Source organism: Saccopteryx leptura, chromosome 4 (genome assembly GCF_036850995.1).
Source record: "Saccopteryx leptura isolate mSacLep1 chromosome 4, mSacLep1_pri_phased_curated, whole genome shotgun sequence".
In the NCBI taxonomy this organism is placed as follows: domain Eukaryota; kingdom Metazoa; phylum Chordata; class Mammalia; order Chiroptera; family Emballonuridae; genus Saccopteryx; species Saccopteryx leptura.
Genome location: NC_089506.1, coordinates 91,161,763 through 91,185,275, shown reverse-complemented (window position 1 = coordinate 91,185,275; position 23,513 = coordinate 91,161,763). Strand labels below are relative to the sequence as shown.

General features: G+C 39.0%; 1 protein-coding gene across 2 annotated transcripts in view; it reads right to left on the bottom strand.

The window, feature by feature from the left end:
- The window catches only part of DIAPH3 (diaphanous related formin 3), a 522,354-nt gene that overhangs the window by 202,079 nt on the left and 296,762 nt on the right, over positions 1-23,513 (bottom strand). For both annotated transcript variants that reach the window (XM_066380803.1, XM_066380804.1), the window contains one exon: positions 8,822-8,951. In XM_066380803.1, the coding sequence (XP_066236900.1) occupies positions 8,822-8,951 (130 nt within the window). The remainder of the gene's footprint in view (positions 1-8,821; positions 8,952-23,513) is intronic.

Below are 23,513 nucleotides of genomic sequence, written 5' to 3'. Positions count from 1 at the left end.
TAGCTCATATTTCCACATGGCACTGCTTAATAATTCTGGGCTGAAAAATTTGTCTTTTAAATAACACTCAAAGGCTTCCATAAAAAATAACCTCTAAGTTAGTGAAGAGTTGTTGGACAACTCGTTTTTAAAGGTTACTTAGTAGTAGAAACCCTTTATCAGAATAAGTCTTATATCAAAATTTAAACTATGGAACAAAAATAGTGTCAGGCTGAAGCACAGGAGGGGAAATAGAACTCATTTTCCAAATTCCATTCCCTGTGCTATTGTGCCCAGTGGGTGAATATGCATTGAGCTGTACATTTATGATTTGTGCAATTTCCAAATGGATATTGTTCTTTAAATTTTAGAAAACTGCAAATTTTTTTCAATAACATAAATCTATAAAGTTCTTGGCCTTGTATTCTAAAGCTTGCATAAGTGTCAGGTAAGACACACTGTAATCTGTTGAAATAACTTTTGAGAATTCCATATTATTCACAGAGACTCATGCTTACCTGCACCATTATTGACACCATATGCATATCTATGTCAACAAGAAATAATCACTAAAAAATACCATCAATAACAACTATAGCAAATATAGAGGATATTTATATAGTGCTTACAAGGTACTATTCAAACTTTATGACTATTTACACATATTAACCTATTTACTTCTCACTACAAACTTTTGTTTAAGCACAATTATACAACCCCCATTATATTAGTAAAAAAAAGAAATAAAGAAATAAAATAAAAACCTAAGTCCCAGGGAGAATAAGGAACTCATCCATTCATCCAAAGTTATACCTCTATCAATAGGCAGATCTAGGGTTTGAATCCCAATCATCTAGCTTCTGAGTAATAGCAGCCTCTCCCACAATACGATCCCTCGACAATTTAACTGGGATCATACTTTTATTTTCCCACTGAAATCATTTATTGGAGTTATTGTAATTGTCAATGTCAATAAAAAATTCCTTAAATACAAGGCGTATTATAAATTTTGGTTTTAACTGATTCAGTATTTGCCTATGATGACATAAGAAAAGGATGTTCCATAGCTCACCACCAACAACCAGGAACCCCCAAATGTTTCCCAACATAACTATGAACACTTTCCATTCAACTCGTCAGTGTTATTTCCCTTAGTTATTTCATAACACTCCAAAATGGTAATGCTATCACCATCGGTTACAGAGAGATGACAAGAATGGCCATACTGAGTTGAACAGCGTCTCCCCAAAGTCCATGTCTACCCAGCAGCTCAGAACACAACTTATTTGTAAATAGGATCTTTGCAGAGGGAATGTGTTAAAGATCCTGAGATCTCACCCTGGATTGAGAGCGGGCCCTAATAAAATGGCTGCTGTCCTTATGAGGAGAGATGAGGACACAGGGACACAAAGAAGGCAGTATGAAATGGAGGCAGAAAGACACCACGGATTGCTGGCAGCCACTAGAAGCTAAGAGAGGCATTCGATGGGTTCTCCTTGAGAACCTTCAGAAGGAACCAATCCTCCCAACACCTTGATTTCAGAGATTTTGAATTCCTCAACAGTTAGAGAATAAATCTGTTCTTCTAAGAAAGCGAGTGTGGTAATTAGTTATAGCAGCCCTACAAAACTAATGTAACTACCAATTCCAAATTTTGTAAGCTGCATAAACACAGTCGAGGAGCAGCTGGCAATTCTACCTGCTGCATCTGATCAACTCCAGGCCTCTTCACCCATCTGGTCCCGTGTCAGCCATGTGAGCAATGGTCAGAAACGTGTTTGCTGCAGCCACTGCTTAGATTTCTTTATGGTATACCAATTTGCTATCTTAAGCTATCCTTCAGAATGCCCTCACCTGAAATTTTCTTTCATCTACCTTGTTTGTAATTTCCCACTTCATGCTGCAAAACTGAGTTGCAGTAAATCCTGCTTCCCAGTCGGCAGTCTAAGAGAGCGCCAAGACCTTGGCCGTCACTGCTGGTCCTGTCCTGTTACTTGATGTTAGCTCTGGCTCAGAGGTGACACTGATAGAACTGTTTGAATAGCTATTTCAAATCTGTAGCTGGCCCCAAATCTGCAAACACTGTAAACTGTTAGTTTCTGGAAAAGATTAATGCAGTATTGATGCCACTTTCTGTCTGCTAACCTCCGAAAAGATATAGAGGTCTTCCTGATGTGGTTTTCTTCTTCATCATCATCTATCAGCCTGAGCAGCGCCGACTCAGGAAATGTTCCGAGCTCAGTATCTCAAAAAACAATCTTTTGCTGCAAGTAGTTCCTCCATGCCCAGCGTTCTTCAACGTCAGTCTACAGAATCCTTCACCCTTCCAGGGATTCTAGCTATGTTCCTTCGATAGTCCATTCTGCTGCTTCCAAACTAGTTTATATTTCTTTTACAAAATACTGCATGAAAGTCCCCAATTTAAACTTCTGATGTCAACTCTACATAGATAATCCCTGAAAATAAGCTGGCAGGATTTAAAACAAAATGCTGTTCATCAGATGACTTGGACCTGGTGGTTCCTTACCAGTATACGTGCTCATGATGCACTGTAAATATTTTTCATAAGTCCTGTCATTACTTTATGAATGGCCCAGTTGAATTTCATCATATCTTTTTATGTTAAATGTTAACTCTACAAGTACTGTTTTTATGCAAAGCTATGTGTCAATTACATTTCTATAATAAGTTTACCTTTTTTATATGTGGCTTGTAATAATATTAAAATTATTTTATGATTGCTTAGTTAATAGATGGCTACAGACTATCAAATTAGATCAAGGCCTAACTACATAGAAATGATAGACTAGCTTTACAAACATAGCTTGTTACTCTATTATCTACCTGTAAACTCAGTGCTACCCAGCTAGACGATGCCATATGTTTAAACTATTTCCAAAGGATAGTGAAAGAAAAAGGAATAGGCAAAACCATCTATTCACTTCTCCCCTTTTGGAAAAGTGTCAAAAGACAATTCAGTGAAACTAGCCTTTATCAGCTATTAGCTTAAAATAAAATTACAACTATTATATTAGCAGAAAAGGGATATATGGCAAATAAATATACATTGGGATATTGTGAGTAAAAGGCAAGAAAAACCCCAAGTGACTTAGTACATCCCAGTTTAAATAAATGCATTCAGAAATAAAAGCTAGAAGATGCCACAGATACAACCCTGAAATTAAATGTAAATATTCATAAATATATTTATTAAGAATGCTGTAGTGTTTCCTTTTACATGTGCCAATTTATGCGTCATGTCTATTCAAAAAAGGGAATTGAGGCATACTTGTAATTATTTAAAATTAATTCATGATTTATACAAGAACCTTTGATATTTCTTAATTGATTACTAGTGAATGAACATTCAGCAAAGCAGGCCTATGACTGGTTCTTCAACTGATCAGATAAAGTAAAAAATCATCAGCATATGCTACTCTAGTCCGTAGCCAAACCACTCTAAGCAAGGAAAGTTAGTGTATTAGTTTGCTAGGGCTACCATCACAAAATGCCACAGACTGGGTGGCTTATACAACAAAAAATCTATTTTATCAAAGTTCTAGAATCCAAAATAAGGTGTCAGTGGGTTCGGTTTGTTCTGAAGACTTCTGTCCTTGGCTGGCAGATGGCCACACTCTCGTTGCATTCCCACCTGGTCTGTCTTCCATGTGTGCACATGTCAGGTGTTTCTTCATATGTCCAAGTTTCCTCTTCTTGTAAGGTGACTAGTCTGGTTGGATGAGGGCCCACCCTAAAGGTCTCATTTTAACTTAATCACCTCTAAGAGCCCTATCTTCCCATACAGTCACATACTAAGATATAGAATTAGGGCTTCAATGTTTTGGGAAAGAATTCAGCCCAAAACAGCATACTTTATTTATTTATTTATTTTTGCTCTTCGTTCACAAATTCAACTAAAGCAATATCCTACATGTTTGTCTTCTCTAACAAAATTATTTTCATATAAATTCCCCTCCCCCTGGCAACGTTTTCTGTCAAATTCACTATATTGAGAGAACTATACATTAATGTGTATTTTCAAAAACTTTAATACCCTACAATTTATTTGAAACATGAAATAAATTATCTCACAAAATTATGAGGTCCCAACATATTACCTTTATGATATAATGGTTCCAACTAACACAAAGTTACTTATGGTGCTAAGTTTTTGCATGACAAATACAATGTGTCCGTCAAGTCATGGTGTACTTTTGACCGGTCAAAGGAAAGCAACAAAAGATGATAGAAATGTGAAATCTGCACCATATAAAAGGAAAACTCTCCCAGTTTCATACCTATTCAGTGCAGTTTGATGTGGGCTCAAGCACAGATTTTTTAGGGCTCCTTAGGTAGCTATCCCGTATAGCCTCTACAGACTCGTCACTGACTGATGGCCTACCAGAACGGGGTTTCTCCACCAAACTGCCAGTTTCCTTCAACTGCTTATCCCACCGAGTAATGTTATTCCTATGTGGTGGCGCTTCATTATAAACGCGCCGATATTCACATTGCACTTTGGTCATGGATTCAAATTTAGCGAGCCACAGAACACACTGAACTTTCCTCTGTACCGTCCACATCTCAACTGGCATGGCTGTGGGCTGCTCTGCTGTATACACGGTGTTACGTCATCATTTGCACATGAATACATGCTGCCACATCATCCTACAGAAAAGGGTTTTCCTTTTATTTGGTGCAGATTTCACATTTCTGTCATCTTTTGTTGCTTTCCTGTGACCAGTCAAAAGTGCACCATGACTTTACGAACACACTGTATGTAATGCATTGAAAATATACACTTAGACTATAAAATGCAACTGAATTAATAATACTTAGTATTACAAATATAGACATATCAAACTCACTAAAATTTTAATTGGCGTTTTTGGAAGCCTACAGAAAAAGGGGGTCAACGGAGGCCTGTGAAAATGCTTTCGGCTTGGTGCAGCAGATGAATTTGAAATGTTCAAACACTATGCCATTGCCAGGTGGCAGCCACCTGGAACTGAAGTGTTCTAAGCGTTCACAGTAGGTGAATAAAAGATACACATTTGGAATTTAGTAAGGCATTTATCATAAAATGTTGGAAAAGTCACGAGGAAACCAGGAGATGTATTTGAATAGACATATATATTAGGGTCAGACAAAGAAGTTGCTGGCGGAAAGGGAACAAAGCTGTAAAAGCAGAGAGTCTATAAAACGGAGAGAGAAAAACAAACACACACATCAAAGAAGGCTCCTGAAAGCTAACAATGTAGAAACAGAAAAGAGTGACAAGAATAAAAATGGGCAATCATTAAATCCACTCTGATAATACACTGAATATGGCCCTTTCTCTAGAAGGTAGTTACATTCCCAGCAGTCCCAGGAATGGTCTCTTGCATATAGTAGGAGTTCTTAAATACGGTCTACGGTTTTCTGGAATGATTTATCCTGAAGGACAAAGTGGAGCACTGTACAAGGAACTCAGGTGAGGTTCCCAGCAAGGACCAGGAAAAAGCACCAAGAAAGGTGACTCTGACTTTGTTACTTGATGAAGGAGAGGACTAGGCAACACTTTAGGCCACAGATGCCGCTTCCCGCAGATTTAACTTAGACTCGACCACATAGTTCTCGGCCGGGACACGGACAGGCTACCAAAGACAGGGCAAATGAGAAAAAGGAAAAAAGAGGGGGCTATGAAGGATTTTCTCAAGTAGTTAAATTTTGGGGAAGAGAGGTTAAGAGTCTAGGAATCAAGAGCCACATTTTATGCCGTATTGTGACCTACAAATTGAGATGTAGCTGCAGATGGCAAGGAAGTTGTTAAATATACAACTGTGGTGCTTAGAAGGAAGGCATTGGACATAAATTTGTAAGTCATTACGTTATGACTGTATTTAAACTTTTGGAACTGAAGACATTACCCGAAACTATAGGAAGAAAGAAAGAGAAGGACTTAGTGTGAGGCTATTAACAGCAGCTATGCTTAGAGCCCACATAGAAGAGGAGGAGGAAGTAAAGGATACTGAGGATAAGGGGAGCCAGCTGGGACAGAAGCCAGAGAGGAGCGAGGCAGCCTGAGCTGGGCTGACACAGAAACTGCACCTCAGAGCAGCAGCAAGACAAGAGCACAGTTTCTAGCACAGTCTAATCATACAACATATGTCTGGTAAATGAATGAGTAAGTTACAGCGTGAACTAGCATGGTATCTCTAGAATTCAGAGTTGACTTTCTAGGGAATAATGGAAATATATGCTAGAGCTACGATCACCCTAGAAACGAAAGAACTGAAAAAGATAACATTGTAACTGTACCTCTGCTTTATTTTAACGTTCCCCAAGAGACCCCCCCAGTTTTTGTCATATTTCCTATTCATTAATAAAATACCACTGCCATTTTATAATGAAACAGTTGATGTAAAATAATCAATAAACCCTTCAGAGATTAGCGTTCATTAACTTCACTTGTTTAGACAAGGGAAAATGTGTTCAACCCCGAGAAGCCCAGAAAGGAAAGAACTCTCACAATGGTACACAGAGACACAATAATGACCTGAAATGTTTCACTGCAGTACAACAGATAAGCCGCAAGCTATTATCTCTTAGAAAAGAAACAGCTCTAATGAAGTAGATTTTTGAAAACTGTCATATGGGTAAGCTCATTAGTTGCAGTGGAAGTTCCTCCTGCTGGTCCAGGAGTACCTAATGGCCAAGATTTGTTATGTCTCAAAAACAAAGGTACTTTTTAATTCATCTGATAGCTCACTGAGGAGATTTCAAATCTGGAAACTTTTAAATAATGATATAGAATATAAAAGCCTTGAAATCCTCCAAAGCAAACCAACTATTTCATCCAAAACATCACACTTACTCCTCTAAAATCTCATTCATTAACAGCGTAATATAAGCATAGAAAGAAATTATGCTCAACAGTCACCTACACTATAAAAAATTATCTCAGTGATGGCAATTCTATTTCCAATATAAAGACAGCTGCTCCCTGTGAGACACATTAATGGTATCTGCGGACCCATTCACATATGCATTCCTCTGCTGTACCAGATGGAAACGAAAGCCCTAGGCCCCAGACTGCCCTGCAGAAATACCGAAAAGGAAAACAAACAGAAGACTCTAATTACCAAGTTACAACTCTGCAAGCCCTTATGAAAACCGTAGATTTCAAAAGCAAAATATCGTACTATTTGTACAGAATTTTAACTATTATCAAATGAATCATGATAGATAAATGATATTTCAAAAACCTAATTTCCAAGCAAAAGCTGCTAGAAAAGAAATTCTACAATAAAAAACGTACCTGAAAGAGGAGCAAGTTCAGGCTTCCTGTTCCGTTTCAGAACCAGCAGAAGAGATGGTGAAGTGATCAGAAACACACACTATTAGCAGGAAATGTCCGCGCTGCTTGGATTCTTGCTATAGACCTAATGCTGACAGGGGCCACTGAGTGCTCAACGGCCTTCTCACCAGGAAGAAAACTTCCCCTGGATCTCAGGCACTCGGCGCCACTTGTCAGCTGCCACTCTGTTATTTATCAAGTTTAATGTTCATCAAGAGCAGTCATTTTCAATTCTTTTTCATCCCTTAAATTCATGTTCTATTCCAAAATTTCAGCAATCCCATTTTGGGAATGTCTCCTCCCCTAAGTTAAAAGAGCCAATCTCTTAACTATTTTGAGTATCATTGAGTTATTTTTGATGTTTTATTTTTTTCTATGCTCCTTGGCCCTATCTCCCATTGTTTAATAAGAAAATAATTAGAATGATTTTCATTTTTAAATTTCACACACACACAGTCTTCTTATATCATGGACATCTACAGGTAGCATAGGGCAAAGTAAGTAATTACATCATAGATCACTGGGATTCGGGAGGGAAAAGTCAAGTTGAAAGTTTAGTTTTGGTCTTAAAAATCCATAACAATATTTCCAGCACCAGCAACACACCTGTCCAGGTGTAGGAGATACACACTTTAAAGAAACATACATCTTAAGAAAAAATGTCAGAGAACTTCTCATCTAACCTCATGCCTTTTTGCAGGTAAGTGCTATAATCCCCATTTACTGAAGGAAACATAATTTAAAGGTGGTAGGGAGTGATAAAAGTGAATTTATACCCAGGCATTTGTATATAGTCATACAAATGTGTATTCATAAATTGGTTGTTAGGAGCCAATTAAAATTTTTCCCCCATAGGATCAATGTGATATACAAATAAAAACTAGACCCTTCAGGTGGTCAAAAAATTGCATCTGATCATATTATAACTGAGTGTTAATGTTAGGTTCTATCCTTTCTATGACCCTTTATAACCTGATCTAAGTCCACAAAGAGGCTAGTAGCAGGTTAAAATTTGAACATTAGAAAGAAGTAAACAGAATCACTGGAAGTTTGCTGTCTTCTAGGACAGAGGAAGCAGGCTCCACCTGCAAGGTGAGTAGACAGATTTAGGACTTGGCAAACGGGACACTGATTACTAGTGCTTGACTCAGATACATTAACAGTCCCCAAGTGCTCATGAATGACACTGAATCAAGGGAGCATGACCGTAGCCCCAGTGGAACAGGCTCAGCAGCAACGGTGGGACTGGCAGGTATCTTCAAAGGGTTAAAATGCAAACATCAGATTTCTGAATATAGGGGCTCACTAGCTAATCAAATTAAACTCATAGCTCCAAGTGACCATTCATAAAACAAATGTTCTACAATTTTTATTTTTAAAACGATATATTCAGTATGAAAATGCTGTGACAAAGTATCAAACCTGCTCAAATAAAAGGTATTCCATTCTGTCTTTAAGAACTGAAGATCCAGAGCAGTGAAATGTTTCTATAAAAACACAAACCTTTGCTAGCTTTGTCCAAATGTTCCAAGTCATCCACAAAAGTCAGGATATCAGGGTACTTCTCTTCACATATTTCCACCAGGAAATGAAGTAGTGTTGTTTTCTGATCTGCTGATCTGGTGTCCTTTAGCTAAACAGGATGAGAGGGAGAAAAAACAGAGTCAAACATATTTTGATAATCTGCCTGTTTAAATAACGTTAATACTGCATTTTGTAGATAAGGCTAAATGAGTTGTAAAATCAGTTCTATTTTTTGAAAAGCAAATATTTAAATACTTGAAAACCTCCCAATTTTCTTTTTTTTGAAAACCTTCTCTTTACATGTTGTTTGGTCAAAGTTGTTAACACTAGCTGAAAAGAAGGAATAAGTTTAATCCAACCTGGTATGAGACATTTTATGTGAAAAACTGGTATCTAGAAAAACAATAACCTGAAACATCCGTAAGCCCCTCCCTGAGGCCAATCATTTGTCTATGTGGTACACACTGAGAGAACGCCCACTAGACTCTGCAGGAGCCGGACACACAACAGACGACACAGTCCTTCTTCGGGAAGCTATTTAGTGGAAAGACTAAGAACCAGAAAATACAGATTTGCCTGCCGTGACAAATAGTATAGTAAAACTAATGACAATACACCTGGAGGACATGGTATCTAAACTGAACATTGGCAGAGAGGAAGTTGTATGGCAGGGGTCCCCAAACTACAGCCCATGGGCTGCATGAAGTCCCCTGAGACCATTTATCTGGCCCCCGCCGCACTTCCGGAAGGGGCAGCTCTTTCATTGGTGGTCAGTGATCCGCATCCTATGCTCCTGGAGTACTGTATGTGGCGGCGCGGAAAATCACAGCATCGCTCACGTACAGTACTACTTCCTGTGACGCGGGACGCACACCTCACGGCTCCGGAAGCACGTCATATCACTTGTTACGGCTAGCAGTGACAAATATGGAACCGGACATTGACCATCTCATTAGCCAAAAGCAGGCCCATAGTTCCCATTGAAATATTGATCAGTTCGTTGATTTAAATGTACTTGTTTATTTTAAATATTGTATTTGTTCCCGTTTTGTTTTTTTACATTAAAATAAGATATGTGCAGTGTGCATAGGGATTTGTTCATAGTTTTTTTAATAGTCGGCCCTCCAATGGTCTGAGGGACAATGAACTGGGCCCCTGTGTAAAAGGTTTGGGGACCCCTGTTGTATGGGGTTAAGGAAGGGAAGCAAAAAAGTTAAAAGCTCAGTATCACGGGCAGAAGGAGCAGCTTTCGCAAAAAGTCAGAGGAGGATGAAAATGGCACATCTGAGGAGTCTGACTTCGAAATACATGTGTGTGTCGGAGAGGGCAAAGGTATAAATGTGGAGACAGAAAATAAAGAAAATAAAAGGAAGGGAGGCCATGCAATGGAAATAGGCTTTTCATCCCTAAGGTCTGGAGTTTTTAAACAAATGAGAGATGACCAGGTGTGCATTTCAGAAAGCTCCCTGTAGGGTGGCACAGATAAAAGATGAGAGTCAGGGTAACAACAGAAGCAGGAAGAGAAATTTAAAGCGCAGTGGCAGTAACGCCGGCAGGAGAGCTGACAGCCTGAGCTGACGCAAAGCTGAGGGAACAGAGCTAACGGGACAGAGCACCTGGAGCCCAGGGGAGGCCCTCAGCAGAGACAGTCAGGAAGGATGACAACAGATTTGGTTAGGGTGGGCAATGGAAAGAATCATTTCCATTATGAATACGTTCAGTTTGAAGTTTTTAAGTGACATCCAAGTGGAAATGTCCAAAAAAGGACATAGATTTATATAGGTATAGAACAGTGTTCCTCACACCTTTTCTCATTACTGGCAGCTAAGGTGCTTTATAAGCCATTTCCCCCCTAACTGTCTGTCCCTGTGGAATATATGAACCACAGGGACACGGTACATATGTTTATATACTGCATGTATACCCTGTGCTTTCCATTTAACAACAGTACATTTTTGCTCACCAAGAGCAATTTTTTTATCCCTTCAGATGTGATAAACTGTTGAGAATCCCTTGAAACTTCAGAGGAGTGATCTGGTCTAAGAGCACCAGTTTGTGAGCTATTAGCCCCTAAAGTTAAAAAGTTGATCAAATAAACTCAAACAGGTATACAGAATGAAAGAAAGAATAGAGACTTGAAGACCAGGAAGGGCCCATTCATATCTGAAATGGCCAAGGAATGCGGTCAGATAGGAGAATCAATGAAGCTGAAGTTTAAGCCATACCTAGAGAGTGAGCTTGGGTTCCGTGTACTAACTGGGGTAAGGAGTACCGGTGTGAACAAAGACTAATAGGTAATCTGCTAGTGTTCCCTACAACGGAGGAATCATTCAGAGCAGACATGCATGAGAGAGAGATAAAATCACTCTCTGCCTATCAGGATTTAATTCTTGGCCTACCTAACTGGGGACAGCCCTATTTACTTGCTTCTTTTCCAAGTCTCCCACTTTAAAATATGTATGTGTAAGTATGTATATAAATATATATCCACATATGTACTGTTTTTATAAATTCTACCTTAACTAAATATTACATCACTATCAGAAGAAAAATAAGTTAACATACAATAGAAGAATGGGAGCAATTCTGTGCCACCATAAATATTCACACACACAACTTATTAACGTAAAAATTAACACACTCCTGGAAACAAATAGCTGTCCTACTAGATAGCCTGATTTTCCCACGATTTCCTGTGTAACAGATTCAAATGCTACGCTGACCTATTCAACACACAAACCAGTGATGAATCACTATGTCGTACACCTGAAAGTAATATAATATTGTATGCCAACTATACTTTAATTAAAAAAAATAAAGAACAGTTCCTGGCATTTTAAAAACTAATATCAACATTTAATCCATCACTTAATGCCTTTTAAAAGGCACAGAGCTTACAACATCTAGCTGAGTGCTTTGAAATAGTATATTTCAAAAAACAACTAGATCAATGTAAAGCCAGTAGCCACAGCCACCATCACAGCCGCCCGGCCCATGCAGGTTCGCATTAGATTCGGACAGTCAGTAATGAAACAATGGAGCCAAGAACTGGTGGCCCATTAGCTTTAATCCTAGTTTGCACCCAGCGGGCAAAAAATATACATAGTGGGAAAACACTTCCCTTTCCATTCAGGGCTCCCAAAGCCACTGACTTATCTAAGTTTCCTAGAATCAAAGGTTTCTAACCTCACCAGCCTCATTCACCTGTTTACCACCTTCTCTCTGCACAAACTGGCTTCTCCTTCAGCACTCTGCCATCTTGGCTGCTTCTCCTCTCCTCCATGTGGCCTTACTTTGCTTTCCTCTAGAACATAATTCCTCTTCTCAGGAACAACATGATCTCTGTTCCTTTTAAAACCTTTTGGCATGAAAGCCCGCCCCCAACACATATTAACATAATCATGCCCATCCCAAACAACAAGGGCAACTAATATCACCTGGGCAACGGGCTTCCACGTGGGTAGCGCCATCTTTAAGAAAGTGAGCATAATGTATTTTATCTGCCCAAAATCAACCATTCACATGTGTGGTTGACCTAGTAATGATAAAACTCATCCTTAACTAGTTACATAGCCTTGAGGAGTTTACTGGACCTTAGTTTTCACACAAGTGAAATAAGAATGAGGATAGACAGAAAGAGAACTCTTGAATCATTTTTTTACTCAAAAGCATTAAGTACACATTGTAGTGAACTTGGTGTTAATAGAACAGCAACATCTAATTTAAAACAACACTAGGATAAAAATGAAGAAATCTAGTTATAATCTCAGTTCAGAGATTATTTTTGCATGCACGGGCCAGTTAGAATCTTTCTTTAAATTTTAGTTTTTACCTATGCTGAGAATGTTGATTCAACTTACGGAAAGTTACCTTTCAACCCTATAATTGCATTCCTACTATCATCTTAACTAAATAAGGCCAGATTAAAAGTAGCAAACTTTCACAAATATAATAGTTTTCATTTCTACAATAAAGAGCATAAAAACTGTCATTTTTTGTTTTTAAAGCATCCTAATAGTGTAGTTCTTTATTCCCCACCGTCTTCCCCTCTCCAGCAGTGACTGCCTGGGGAACGCTGTCCTTTCTGAGGCATTCAGCTCCTAGTTTACACCATTCTTTATCATGCTCCTTTATGCGAAACTAGATGCAGCCTGTGTGGAATGTTAACACAAGCATCATCTCCCTCTATTATTCGTAAAGCCTAGAAAGAGTGCCCAGTAATATTAATAATATAGCCAAACAGCCAGCAACTGTTAGGACTAATATATCAAAAATAAAAAATCAAATCTTGATGATCCAACAACTAAGTGAATCAATCTTTTTTTTTTTTTTTTTTTGACAGAGAAAGAGAGAGAGATAGAGACAGACAGGAAGGGGGAAGAGATGAAAATCATCAATTCTTCATTGCAGCTCCTTAGTTGTTCAGTGATTGCTTTCTCATATGTGCCTTGACCAGGGCCTATAGCAGAGTGAGGGACCCCTTGCTTAAACCAACGGCCTTGGGCTCAAGCCAGCTACCATGGGTTTCAAGCCAGCGACTATGGGGTCATGTCTATGATCCCAAGCTCAAGCCAGCAACCCCTTGCTCAAGCCGGTGACCTTGGGGTTTCAAACATGAGGCCTCTGAGTCCCAGTCCAACGCTCTATCCACTGCACCACTGCCTGGTCAGGTGAACGGAATCAATCTTGATCTTTATTCATGAGCAAGAAAAATTTAGAATTAGAATTCTAGAAATACTAGTTTGTGTAGCATCTACAAGTTCAATAATGTTAAGGACCCAGGTGAAATACATTCAAGTATTTAGAGACAAACATAAAGCTAAACACTAATTTACAGAAGAGGATGGAACCTTGGTTGCATTATTAAAAACATCAACTGACCAGCAAGTAACATATTGGTAACGGTTTAATATTAAAAAGTATACTCTGCATTGTAAAAGAAAGCAGAAGTCTCCCATCCTTCCGAAATCTATATTTAACAAATGAGACACTGAAAAAAGAAAACCTGCAAAATTTCAATAAATAAATCTAAAATTAGACCTACAAATAAAAATGTTCAAATAAGAAACACAAATAGAGACCATTTGTTGACAATGCACGGTATCACGTTTCAGAACTACGATATTGCTCTAAATCCCAGGCCAGACATTTTTTATTCAGGTCCTAACATTCTCAGAAAAAAATTGCATGATGCTGTCATTCTTCCTTCCTCAATTATTCTATTCCCTCCTTCCTTCCCCAAATCACTTAAAGCAATAAACAGACCCTCCCAGCAGCATGAAAGCATAACAAAGTATTTTTTTCAAAATTTTTATCTCTCGGACGCTTAACTTTTTTCACCTTTTTGATAAAACATTAACAGTAAAGAGGGGATATTCTATTTCTACTAATTTCTCATATCAAACATAATCAGTGACTGAGCTAGAAAAGGAAAGCCTGGGAGATAGTGATAATTTTGCTGAAAAGAAAGAACTTGAGCATATTCTGTAATGCTAACTTTGGAAAGAAACTGAAGCTAAACTATTTGCTTTGAAAATTCATTCAGGTATAAAAATATGCTTTATTTAAATTTAACAGAAATTGCTTGACAGTATTCCTTTTGTATTATTGTGAAGAGATTTATCTTCCTGATGAGTAATCATCTCTGTTAAGTAGAATTTCTTATTTATATATTGTTTCTTTAAGGTACATTTAATGTGGCACAGATGTCAAATAAACAAAAAGATGGATGGACTTTCTACAGCCACTCTGTTCATTCCAGACAAAATAATGTTAAAAGCAGATCCTGTAATAAATCATGGCCTAGTTGTCAGTTTGGAGAAGTTCTTTGTTGCTACAATGCAAGGTTTTGAAATATTTCAAAAGTATTCACCACAAATTTGGATGACATTTAAAGAATATTCCATTGTTTTAGTCACAATGAAGAAAATTCTTAAAATAAACCTATCTTCTTGGTGATTTTCTTGATTCAAAGACTACAACTCACTTTATTCTTTGAGAATAAAACTTATGTCTTAAAAATATCGTTAAATTAGTAATTCTCCTCCCACTATGTTCCTGTAATCTAGGTATGTATCCAAACAGCACAAATTATTTTTTTTCTATTTTCTTTTTTCAGAGACAGAGAAAGAGAGAGAGAGAGACAAAGAGAGGGACGGATAGGGGCAGACAGACAGGAAGGGAGAGAGATAAGAAGCATCAATTCTTCATTGAGACACCTTAGTTGTTCATTGACTACCTTCTCATATGTGCCTTGACTGGGGGGCTACAGCAAAGCAAGTGACCCCTTGCTCAAACCAGCGACCTTGGGCTCAAGCCAGCGATCTGGGGCTTCAATCCAGCAACTTTTGGGCTCAAGCCTTCGACCCTGGGGTTATGTCTATAATCCCACACTCAAGCCAGCAACCTCATCATGCTCAAGCCAGCGACCTCGGGATTTTGAACCGGGGCCCTCTGCATTCCAGTACAACAGTCTATCCACTGTGCCACCAGTTGGTCAGGCAGCACCAACTATTTTTAATGTTGTGGACATTAGTGAACACCAGAAAAATGACAAAATTATGAGCAGGTGTAATGGCCCCATGAATCTAGAAGACCCTAACTAGTGAAGAGTATTCCTGCTGAGGATGACAGCTGCTGCTCTCCCAGGTGGCAGTTACTTTGAGACAGGGACTAGACAAAAATATAGGATTAGTGCTTAAAACACACAACATCCCTATGAGAAAATGACTATTATTATACCTATTGTTAAGGAGAAAAGAAGAGATTGCATAGCTGCCACCTGGGAAAGCCAAGATTTGCATCCATGTCTAAGTGAGTTCAAAGTTCTTAACCACCACAAATATAGTTCCTCTACAAAAGTCTTTATCTAGAGCAGGGGTCTCAAACTCGCGGCCTGTGGGCCACATGCGGCCCGCCGAACAATTTTGTACTGATTTTTTTTTGTTTTCAACTGCAGTGAGAAAAGTGTTGCGTAACAGTTGCTTTTTGTAGACCTAGTGCGGCCCGCCTAACGGTTGTGATCTTGCTCTGTGGCCCACATGCTGAGTTGAGTTTGAGACCCCTGATCTAGAGGGTCTTACTATTATTATACATCAAAAGAAACAAAACTCTCAAAAACACAATGGACAAAAATAGTGCTAAGACAAAAGAGCATTAATATGTCATTTAAAATACCAAAGCTCTATAATCTGGAAATTTGAGCCTGGAAAGCCTGTACAAATGGACACCCTATATATACCCTTAGGTCATTTCTAGTTGTGAGAGCATGATATTCTTTATATTGTTCTAGCTATAATATTAATAAAATGCCACCTGAATCCCATAACTCAAACATGAAGTCTTTTAAAATTACTAATGTATCATTGCTGACAAAATACATAAATATGGTTGAATGAAAACATGTGTAAAGTTTAACCTTCCACAGACTTAAACAGTATACATAATATCACATTTCAAATCATTTGCAGAATAAAGTGATTGGTATATCTACTATAAGTTAAAGGTATCTCACAAAAATGAATGTGTAAATACAAACTTCCAAAGACTATATCATATTTGCTAAGATAAAAAGTTCAAAAGGTCGCCTGACCAGGCAGTGGCGCAGTGTATAGAGCGTCAGACTGGGATGCGGAAGACCCAGGTGCGAGACCTCGAGCCAGCTTGAGTGCCGGATCATCTGGTTTGAGCAAAAGCTCACCAGCTTGGACCCAAGGTCTCTGGCTCGAGCAAGGGGTTACTTGGTCTGCTGAAGGCCCGCGTTCAAGGCACATATGAGAAAGCAATCAATGAACAACTAAGGTGTTGCAATGCGCAACAAAAAACTAATGACTGATGTTTCTCATTTCTCAGCTCCTGTCTGTCTGTCCCTGATTATCCCTCTCTGACTCTCTCCATCTCTATAAAATAAATAAATAAAAAAAAAAAAAGTTAAAAAAGTCAAGATCACTAGAAAAACCAACCCACAATTATAGAAAATATTTTCTGATATGCTTAACATGAACATAATCATTTCCTAATTATTTAAACACATGGTGTATCTCTCTAGAATGAATGAAATTTAAAATGTTAACATGAACAAAACAAGATGGTTAACTGGCACTGCCATAATCATTTTTAATATATATAATAAAACTTTTGTGATTTCAAAGATGGGTAGAGGTCAATCAATTCTAGGTAAAATAGATAATAAGATAAATTTCTGGCATTCATATATAAAATTTTTATATTTTTAATTAATTTTCATACCAAAATGAAAATAAAAATTGAATCATTAAATAAGCAAGGGTATCCTATAATATGAACCTCTATAATTAAAATAAGCTGGTTTATACCATATCTACACAAACATACTTTCCTTAAACTATATTTTAAAAATATTTCTTTAGGATGCTAGTAAGCATAAAATATGAAAAATATTCCTGTGTTTCATTAAAATTTAACTATTAAATTATCTACTATATTATTCAACATTCTATTTATACTTATACTACCCCATTATTGAACAAGAGATTTAAAATAGCTCAATATTATTTAGTTAATATAAATGAATCAGTTTTAAATTAATTTTTTAATCTTCTAATTGTTTTAATTAAGACTATTATTGGGAGCCAAGATGGCAGTAGAGTAGGTGAAAGCTATACTTACCTCCTTCCAGCACCAAATCAGAATTACAGCTAAATTACTGAATAATTAACCTGAATAACCAACGAAGATTAGCTGAAGAGGTCTTATAACCAAGGATTTACAGAAGTCACATTGAGACTGGTAGAAGGGTAGAGACACCAAAAGGGCTGGGACTGCTCTCATAAGCAGAGACTGAGGTTGCAGAGAGAGATCCCAGCATTGGGGGACAACCCTGAGAAATGTGTTGTGGTCTCAAACCCAAGCCAGACTCCCCTACCCAGAGCACCAGAGGTGGGAACAGGCACCTATATAACATCTTGCTGTGAAAAGCTGCAGCATGGTTTCTATCTGCCAGGGAGAGACAAGAGTCCTCTAGAGACACAGGCACCCTCATAAATCACCAACAGAAAAAGTTTGTTTGCAGCCACTCACCCTGGGCCCTGGTGGAGGGAGGGCAAAGTGGACTAAACCACATGAGGAGAGTTGGGGAGTTGTGGCTCTGGGGAAAGAGCTGACAGGACACTGGCTAAGGGTCCCTGTGCTGAGCAACGCTCCCACACCACAGATGCCATCTTTCTTGGGTGGAATAGTCTACTCCATGTGGCATCAACCTGGGGAAAAACAATAATCCCAACCTTTGGACTCCTCTTTCTCAGGGGCTGTCAAAGACTGAGTTGTGTGGTTCTAAGATGGGGACCACACCCTCCCCACCTTGCTGGAAGCCTGACCAGCACTTCACCCTCACAGGAGATCCTCTAGCTCCATCTTCCCAACTCCCTGTGTCCCCACCCTGCTGCACTCTGTCTCCTCTCGGCAGAATCTGGGAGAGACTGGATTGTACAGCTCTAGGGTAGAGAACATTTTTCCCTTGCACAGCGGACTAGAGCAGAGTGGCCAAATCTTAGTAGGTTTGGTCCTGATAAACTCTGCTGGCCTCACCCTGATGACTCCCTGAGACTCCAACCCAAAACAAAGATGTGCAAGCACCCAGAGGTTGAGAGCTAAACTTGGTGTAATTGGGGACATCTGCTGAGTGACCTCAGACCCAGCATGTTGATGAGTTTGAACCTGTATCACTCTGGTGACCACCAATCTACCTCATGCAAGTTGAGTATTGCCAGAGACTCTTTCAGTGACTGAGCCTAACAGGCAGCTAGCAGAGAAAGACAGGAGGAAGCAGATCTCAGGATGCCTTGGGAATCTGGCTGACCTGCCCCCAGGCCCAGTGATGGTAAAAGTCAGCCTTGGTGTGCCGCGTGGCCCTTCCTGCCCACACCCAGGTACAGCAAAGGCAGGCACAACCTGTAGATCGCTTGTAGCTCCAAACAGGTTGCGCAGGGTGGGTCACTGGCAGTGTCTGACATTGGTCTGCACCACAGTCCCTCCCAATGGGCTGAGAACCAACACACTCAAAGGCCAGCTACAGACATGAGCACAACATCTAGTAAGCTTCACAAGCAGCATACCCAAAGGGAGACTGTGGCAGGTACGAGATACTGCTGAGGCAAATTCTGCTTCGTGTGTTCAGCACCTGCACAGAAACTCACACACCGTGGTCAGAGTTAAGCCTCCCAGTCAGAGAGCCAGAAGGATGATTCCACACACAAAGGAGCCAATAGTAATCAAGACTCAATCACAACAGTCAAGCTCACATACCCATACAACAAACAACCCTGGAGAACACAGCTCAGGTGATCAAGGAGATTGCACCAATGCATAAGGCCACTCCGCCAAGACTAGGAATCACAGCAGATCCAGCTAACACATGGAAACAGACACAAAGAGGCAACCAAATGAAGATAAAAAATAAAAACAGGCCCCAAATGTAAAAACAGGAGAAATCTCCAGGAAAAAAACTAAATGAAATGGAGGTTAGCAATTTATCAGATATACAATTCAAAGTAATGGTTATAAAAATGTACAACAGCATGAAAAAGAACATAGAAACCATAAAACAAAGTCAGAAATGAAAAATACAAATCCCTGAAATGAAGAACACACTGAAAGAAATAAAGAGTAAGTTGGATGGATCAGAGGCCATTTGGATAGTGGAAGCATAACATCATCCACATCACAGGGGTACCAGGAGGAGAAGAGCAAGGGATAGAAGAAATAATGACTAAAAATCTGCCTAACCTGTTGAAAGAAAAGGATACACAAGTCCTGGAAGAGCAGAGATTCTCAAGCAAGATGAACAGCAAGGGCCAACACATCATAATTAAAATGGTAAAGTTTATAGAGAGAATCCTTAAAAGCAGCAAGTGAAAGACAGTTATCTACACGAGAGCTGCCAGCTGATTTCTCAACAGAAATTTTGCAGGCCAAAAGGGACTGGAATGAAATAGTCAAAGTGATGAAAAGCTAGAACCTAAACGAAGACTACTTTACCCAGCAAGACAACCATTTAAAATTAAAGAAAAAATGAAGAGCTTCCTAGACAAAAAATAAATAAAAATGTGTGTGTGTGTGTATATATATATGGCTAAAGGAGTTCATTACCGCCAAACCAATATTATGAAGAAATGTTAAAGGGTCTTCTTTAAGAATAAGAAAAAACAAAACAAAACAAAAAACAGGAGCACAGTTACAGAATAAAATGGCAATAAATACGTACCTATCAATAATGACTTTAAATATAAATGGCTTAAATGTTTCAATCAAAAGATATAGGGTAGCTGAATAGATAAAAAAAAAATAAGACCCATATATATGCTGTTTACAAGACACCCACCTGAGAAAAAAAATATACACAGCTGAAAGTAAAGGATGGAAGAGATATTTCAAGCAGATGAAAAAAAGAAATTTCATTCAAATGGAATGAAAAAAATGCTGGGATAGCAATACTTACATCTCACAATATAGACTTTAAAATAAAGGCTATACTAGAAGAAAAAGCAGGATACTACATAATGACAGACTGAGCAATCCAAGAAAATATAACCCTTGTAAACATTTATTTACGTAGCCAAGACAACAGCAACTAAATATATTAAGCAAATCTTGATGAACATAAAGGGAAAGATCGACAGTAATGCACTTATAATAAGGGACCTTAACACCTCAAAGACATCAATGGATAGATCTTCCAGAAAGAAAATGAACAAGGGAATGGCGGTCTTAAATGACACACTACGTGGCCCTGGCCGGTTGGCTCAGTGGTAGAGCGTCAGCCTGGCGTGCAGAAGTCCCGGGTTCGATTCCCGGCCAGGGCACAAAGGAGAAGCGCCCATCTGCTTCTCCACCCCTCTCCCTCTCCTTCCTCTCTCTCTCTTCCCCTCCCGCAGCCGAGGCTCCATTGGAACAAAGATGGCCCGGGCGCTGGGGATGGCTCCTTGGCCTCTGCCCCAGGCGCTAGAGTGGCTCTGGTTACAACAGAGCGATGCCCCGGAGGGGCAGAGCATCGCCCCCTGGTGGGCAGAGCGTCGCCCCCTAGTGGGCGTGCCAGGTGGATCCCGGTCGGGCGCATGTGGGAGTCTGTCTGACTGTCTCTCCCCGTTTCTAGCTTCAGAAAAATACAAAAAAAAAAAAAAAAAATGACACACTACGTTAGATGGATTTAATTGCTTTCTGAGAACATTTCACCCCAAAGCAGCAGTATATGTTCAAGTGTACATAGAACATTTTCTAGGAGAGACCACATGTTAGGACACAAAAGACATCTGAATACATTTAATAAGACTGAAATCATATCCAGCATCTTGACCACAATGGTACGAAACAAGAAATCAATCATAGGGAAAATACTAAAAAATAAAGCCATGGAGGATAGATAATATGTTACTAAATAACTGGATTAACAAAGAGACCAAGGAGAAATCAAGATACCTAAAACAAATGAAAATAAAAATGCAACAACCAGAATATATTTCACACAGTGAAAGCAGTCTTAAGATGGAAATTCAGAGTTTACTTTAGAGCAGGGGTCTCCAAATTTTTTACACAGGGGGCCAGTTCACTGTCCCTCAGACCATTGGAGGGCTGCCAAATACAGTGGTCCTCTCACTGACCACCAATGAAAGAGGTGCCCCTTCCAGAAGTGCAGTGGGGGCTGGATAAATGGCCTCAGGGGGCCGCATTGCGGCCCGTAGTTTGGGGACGCCTGCTTTAGAGGTTCCCTTCTATGTGCTCCAGTTATATGGGTTTTGACAAACACATAATATCACCTGTCTGTCATTACAGTGTCATAGAGAATAGTTTCACCACCCTAAAAAAGACTCCCCATGGTCCGTGTATTCAACTCTTCCTTTTTTCTTCTCCTCCACTACCCATGGCAACCACTGATCTTTTTACTGTTTCTATAACATCACTCCACATTATCATATACAGTTGACTCTTGAACAACACAGAGGTTAGTGGCATCACCACACTGCAGTAAAATATATGAATGAACTTTCGACTCCCCAGCTTTGGCCAGGTAGCTCAGTTAGAGCATCATCCCAATATCCCAAGGTTGTGGGTCTGATCCCCAGACAGGCCATATACAAGAATCAACCAATGAAGGCATAAATGAGTGGAACAACAAATCAGTGACTCTCTCTCTCTCTCCCTCTTACTCTCTCTCAAAAATCAGTAAAAATAAATTTTTTTACTCCCCCAAACCTTAATTATTAGTAGTTTACTGTTGCTGATATGCCTTACGGATAAGTTAACATATTTTGTAGATTTTATATATTATTTACTGTATTCTTATGATAATGTAAGCTAGAGAAAAGAAGTATTAAGATCCTAAGGAAGAGCAAATACATTTCCTGTATTTATTGAAAAAGTTCCCCGTATAAGTGGACATGTACAGTTTAAGCCTGCATTATTCAAAGGTGAACTATAGTTGGAATCGGAGTACATAGCTTTTTCAGATTGGCTTCTTTCACTTAGCAAAACACATTTAAGGTTCCACCCTGTCCTTTCCTGGTTTGAGAAATCATTTCTTTGTATCACTAAATACTAATCTATCATATGAATGTATAAGTTTGTTTATACATTCACCTACTGAAAAAACATCTCAGTTGCTTCTAAAATTTGGCAAATATAAATAAAGTTGCTATAAATATTTGTACACAGGTTTTCAACTCCTTTGGATACACAGAAATGTGATTACTGAATCTTATGTTAAAACTGTATATAGTCTTGTAAATGTCAAACCTTTTTTCAAAGTGGCTATGCTGTGGATTTTAGCCATTCTAATAGGTATGTAGTATATCTCATTATTTTAGCTTGCAAATTCCTAATGAAATATTGTTACTGGAGGCTGTGGTTCTTCAGCAGTGTTGAAGGAAAAAAATTACAGGGATACCTGAAAGGAGTTTAGGGAAAATGGCAAAATTACAGCAAAATGACAAGTGACAGTACATTCTAAGGGAGGCAGAGAGCTGAGCGGGTAGGGTGTAGTAATAGCCGCCCTGGGGCAGCTAAGCCTCTATATATTTTTTGAGTTTGGGAAAGAGCAGGCTTTCTTTCAAACAATCCAACTTCTTTCCTGCCTTTCCCCAGGCTTGTGTTGGTGCCTCCTCCTATCCAATCTCATTCCAGGATATTCTAGGGGATTGTTCCCTTTTCCAATCCAGTCCTTTTCCCACACTTGCCCAGGCTATGTCCTGCCCCCTACCTGGCTGCCATTTTGGTTCCTACTACGCATGCACTAAGCAAAAAGAATTTCTCTGAGCCATTTTGTCGTTCCCTACGTTGTTAGAATGATGCTCGCTACCCTCTGGGGTGGCGGTAAGTCTGTCCCTCCTGCCTGGTTGCCTAGATAGGATATTGTCCAGAAAGATGCCAATTACTCCCCATGGGTGACTGTGAAACTGCTATTTCCTGACTTAGTCATTTTCAGTTTGCTCCCTTTTCTTTTGTTGATAACTAACTGCCTTCTCTGATAATATGATGTTAAATATCCTTTCATACATTTATTTGCCATTTGTAAATCTTTGTTGAGTTACCTACTCAGGTCTTTTGACCATTTTTTAATAGGGTTGTTTTCTTACTGTTCAGTTTAGTTGTTTGTTTTTTAATATTTTAGACACAAGCCCTTCATCAGTTATCGGTTTTGCAA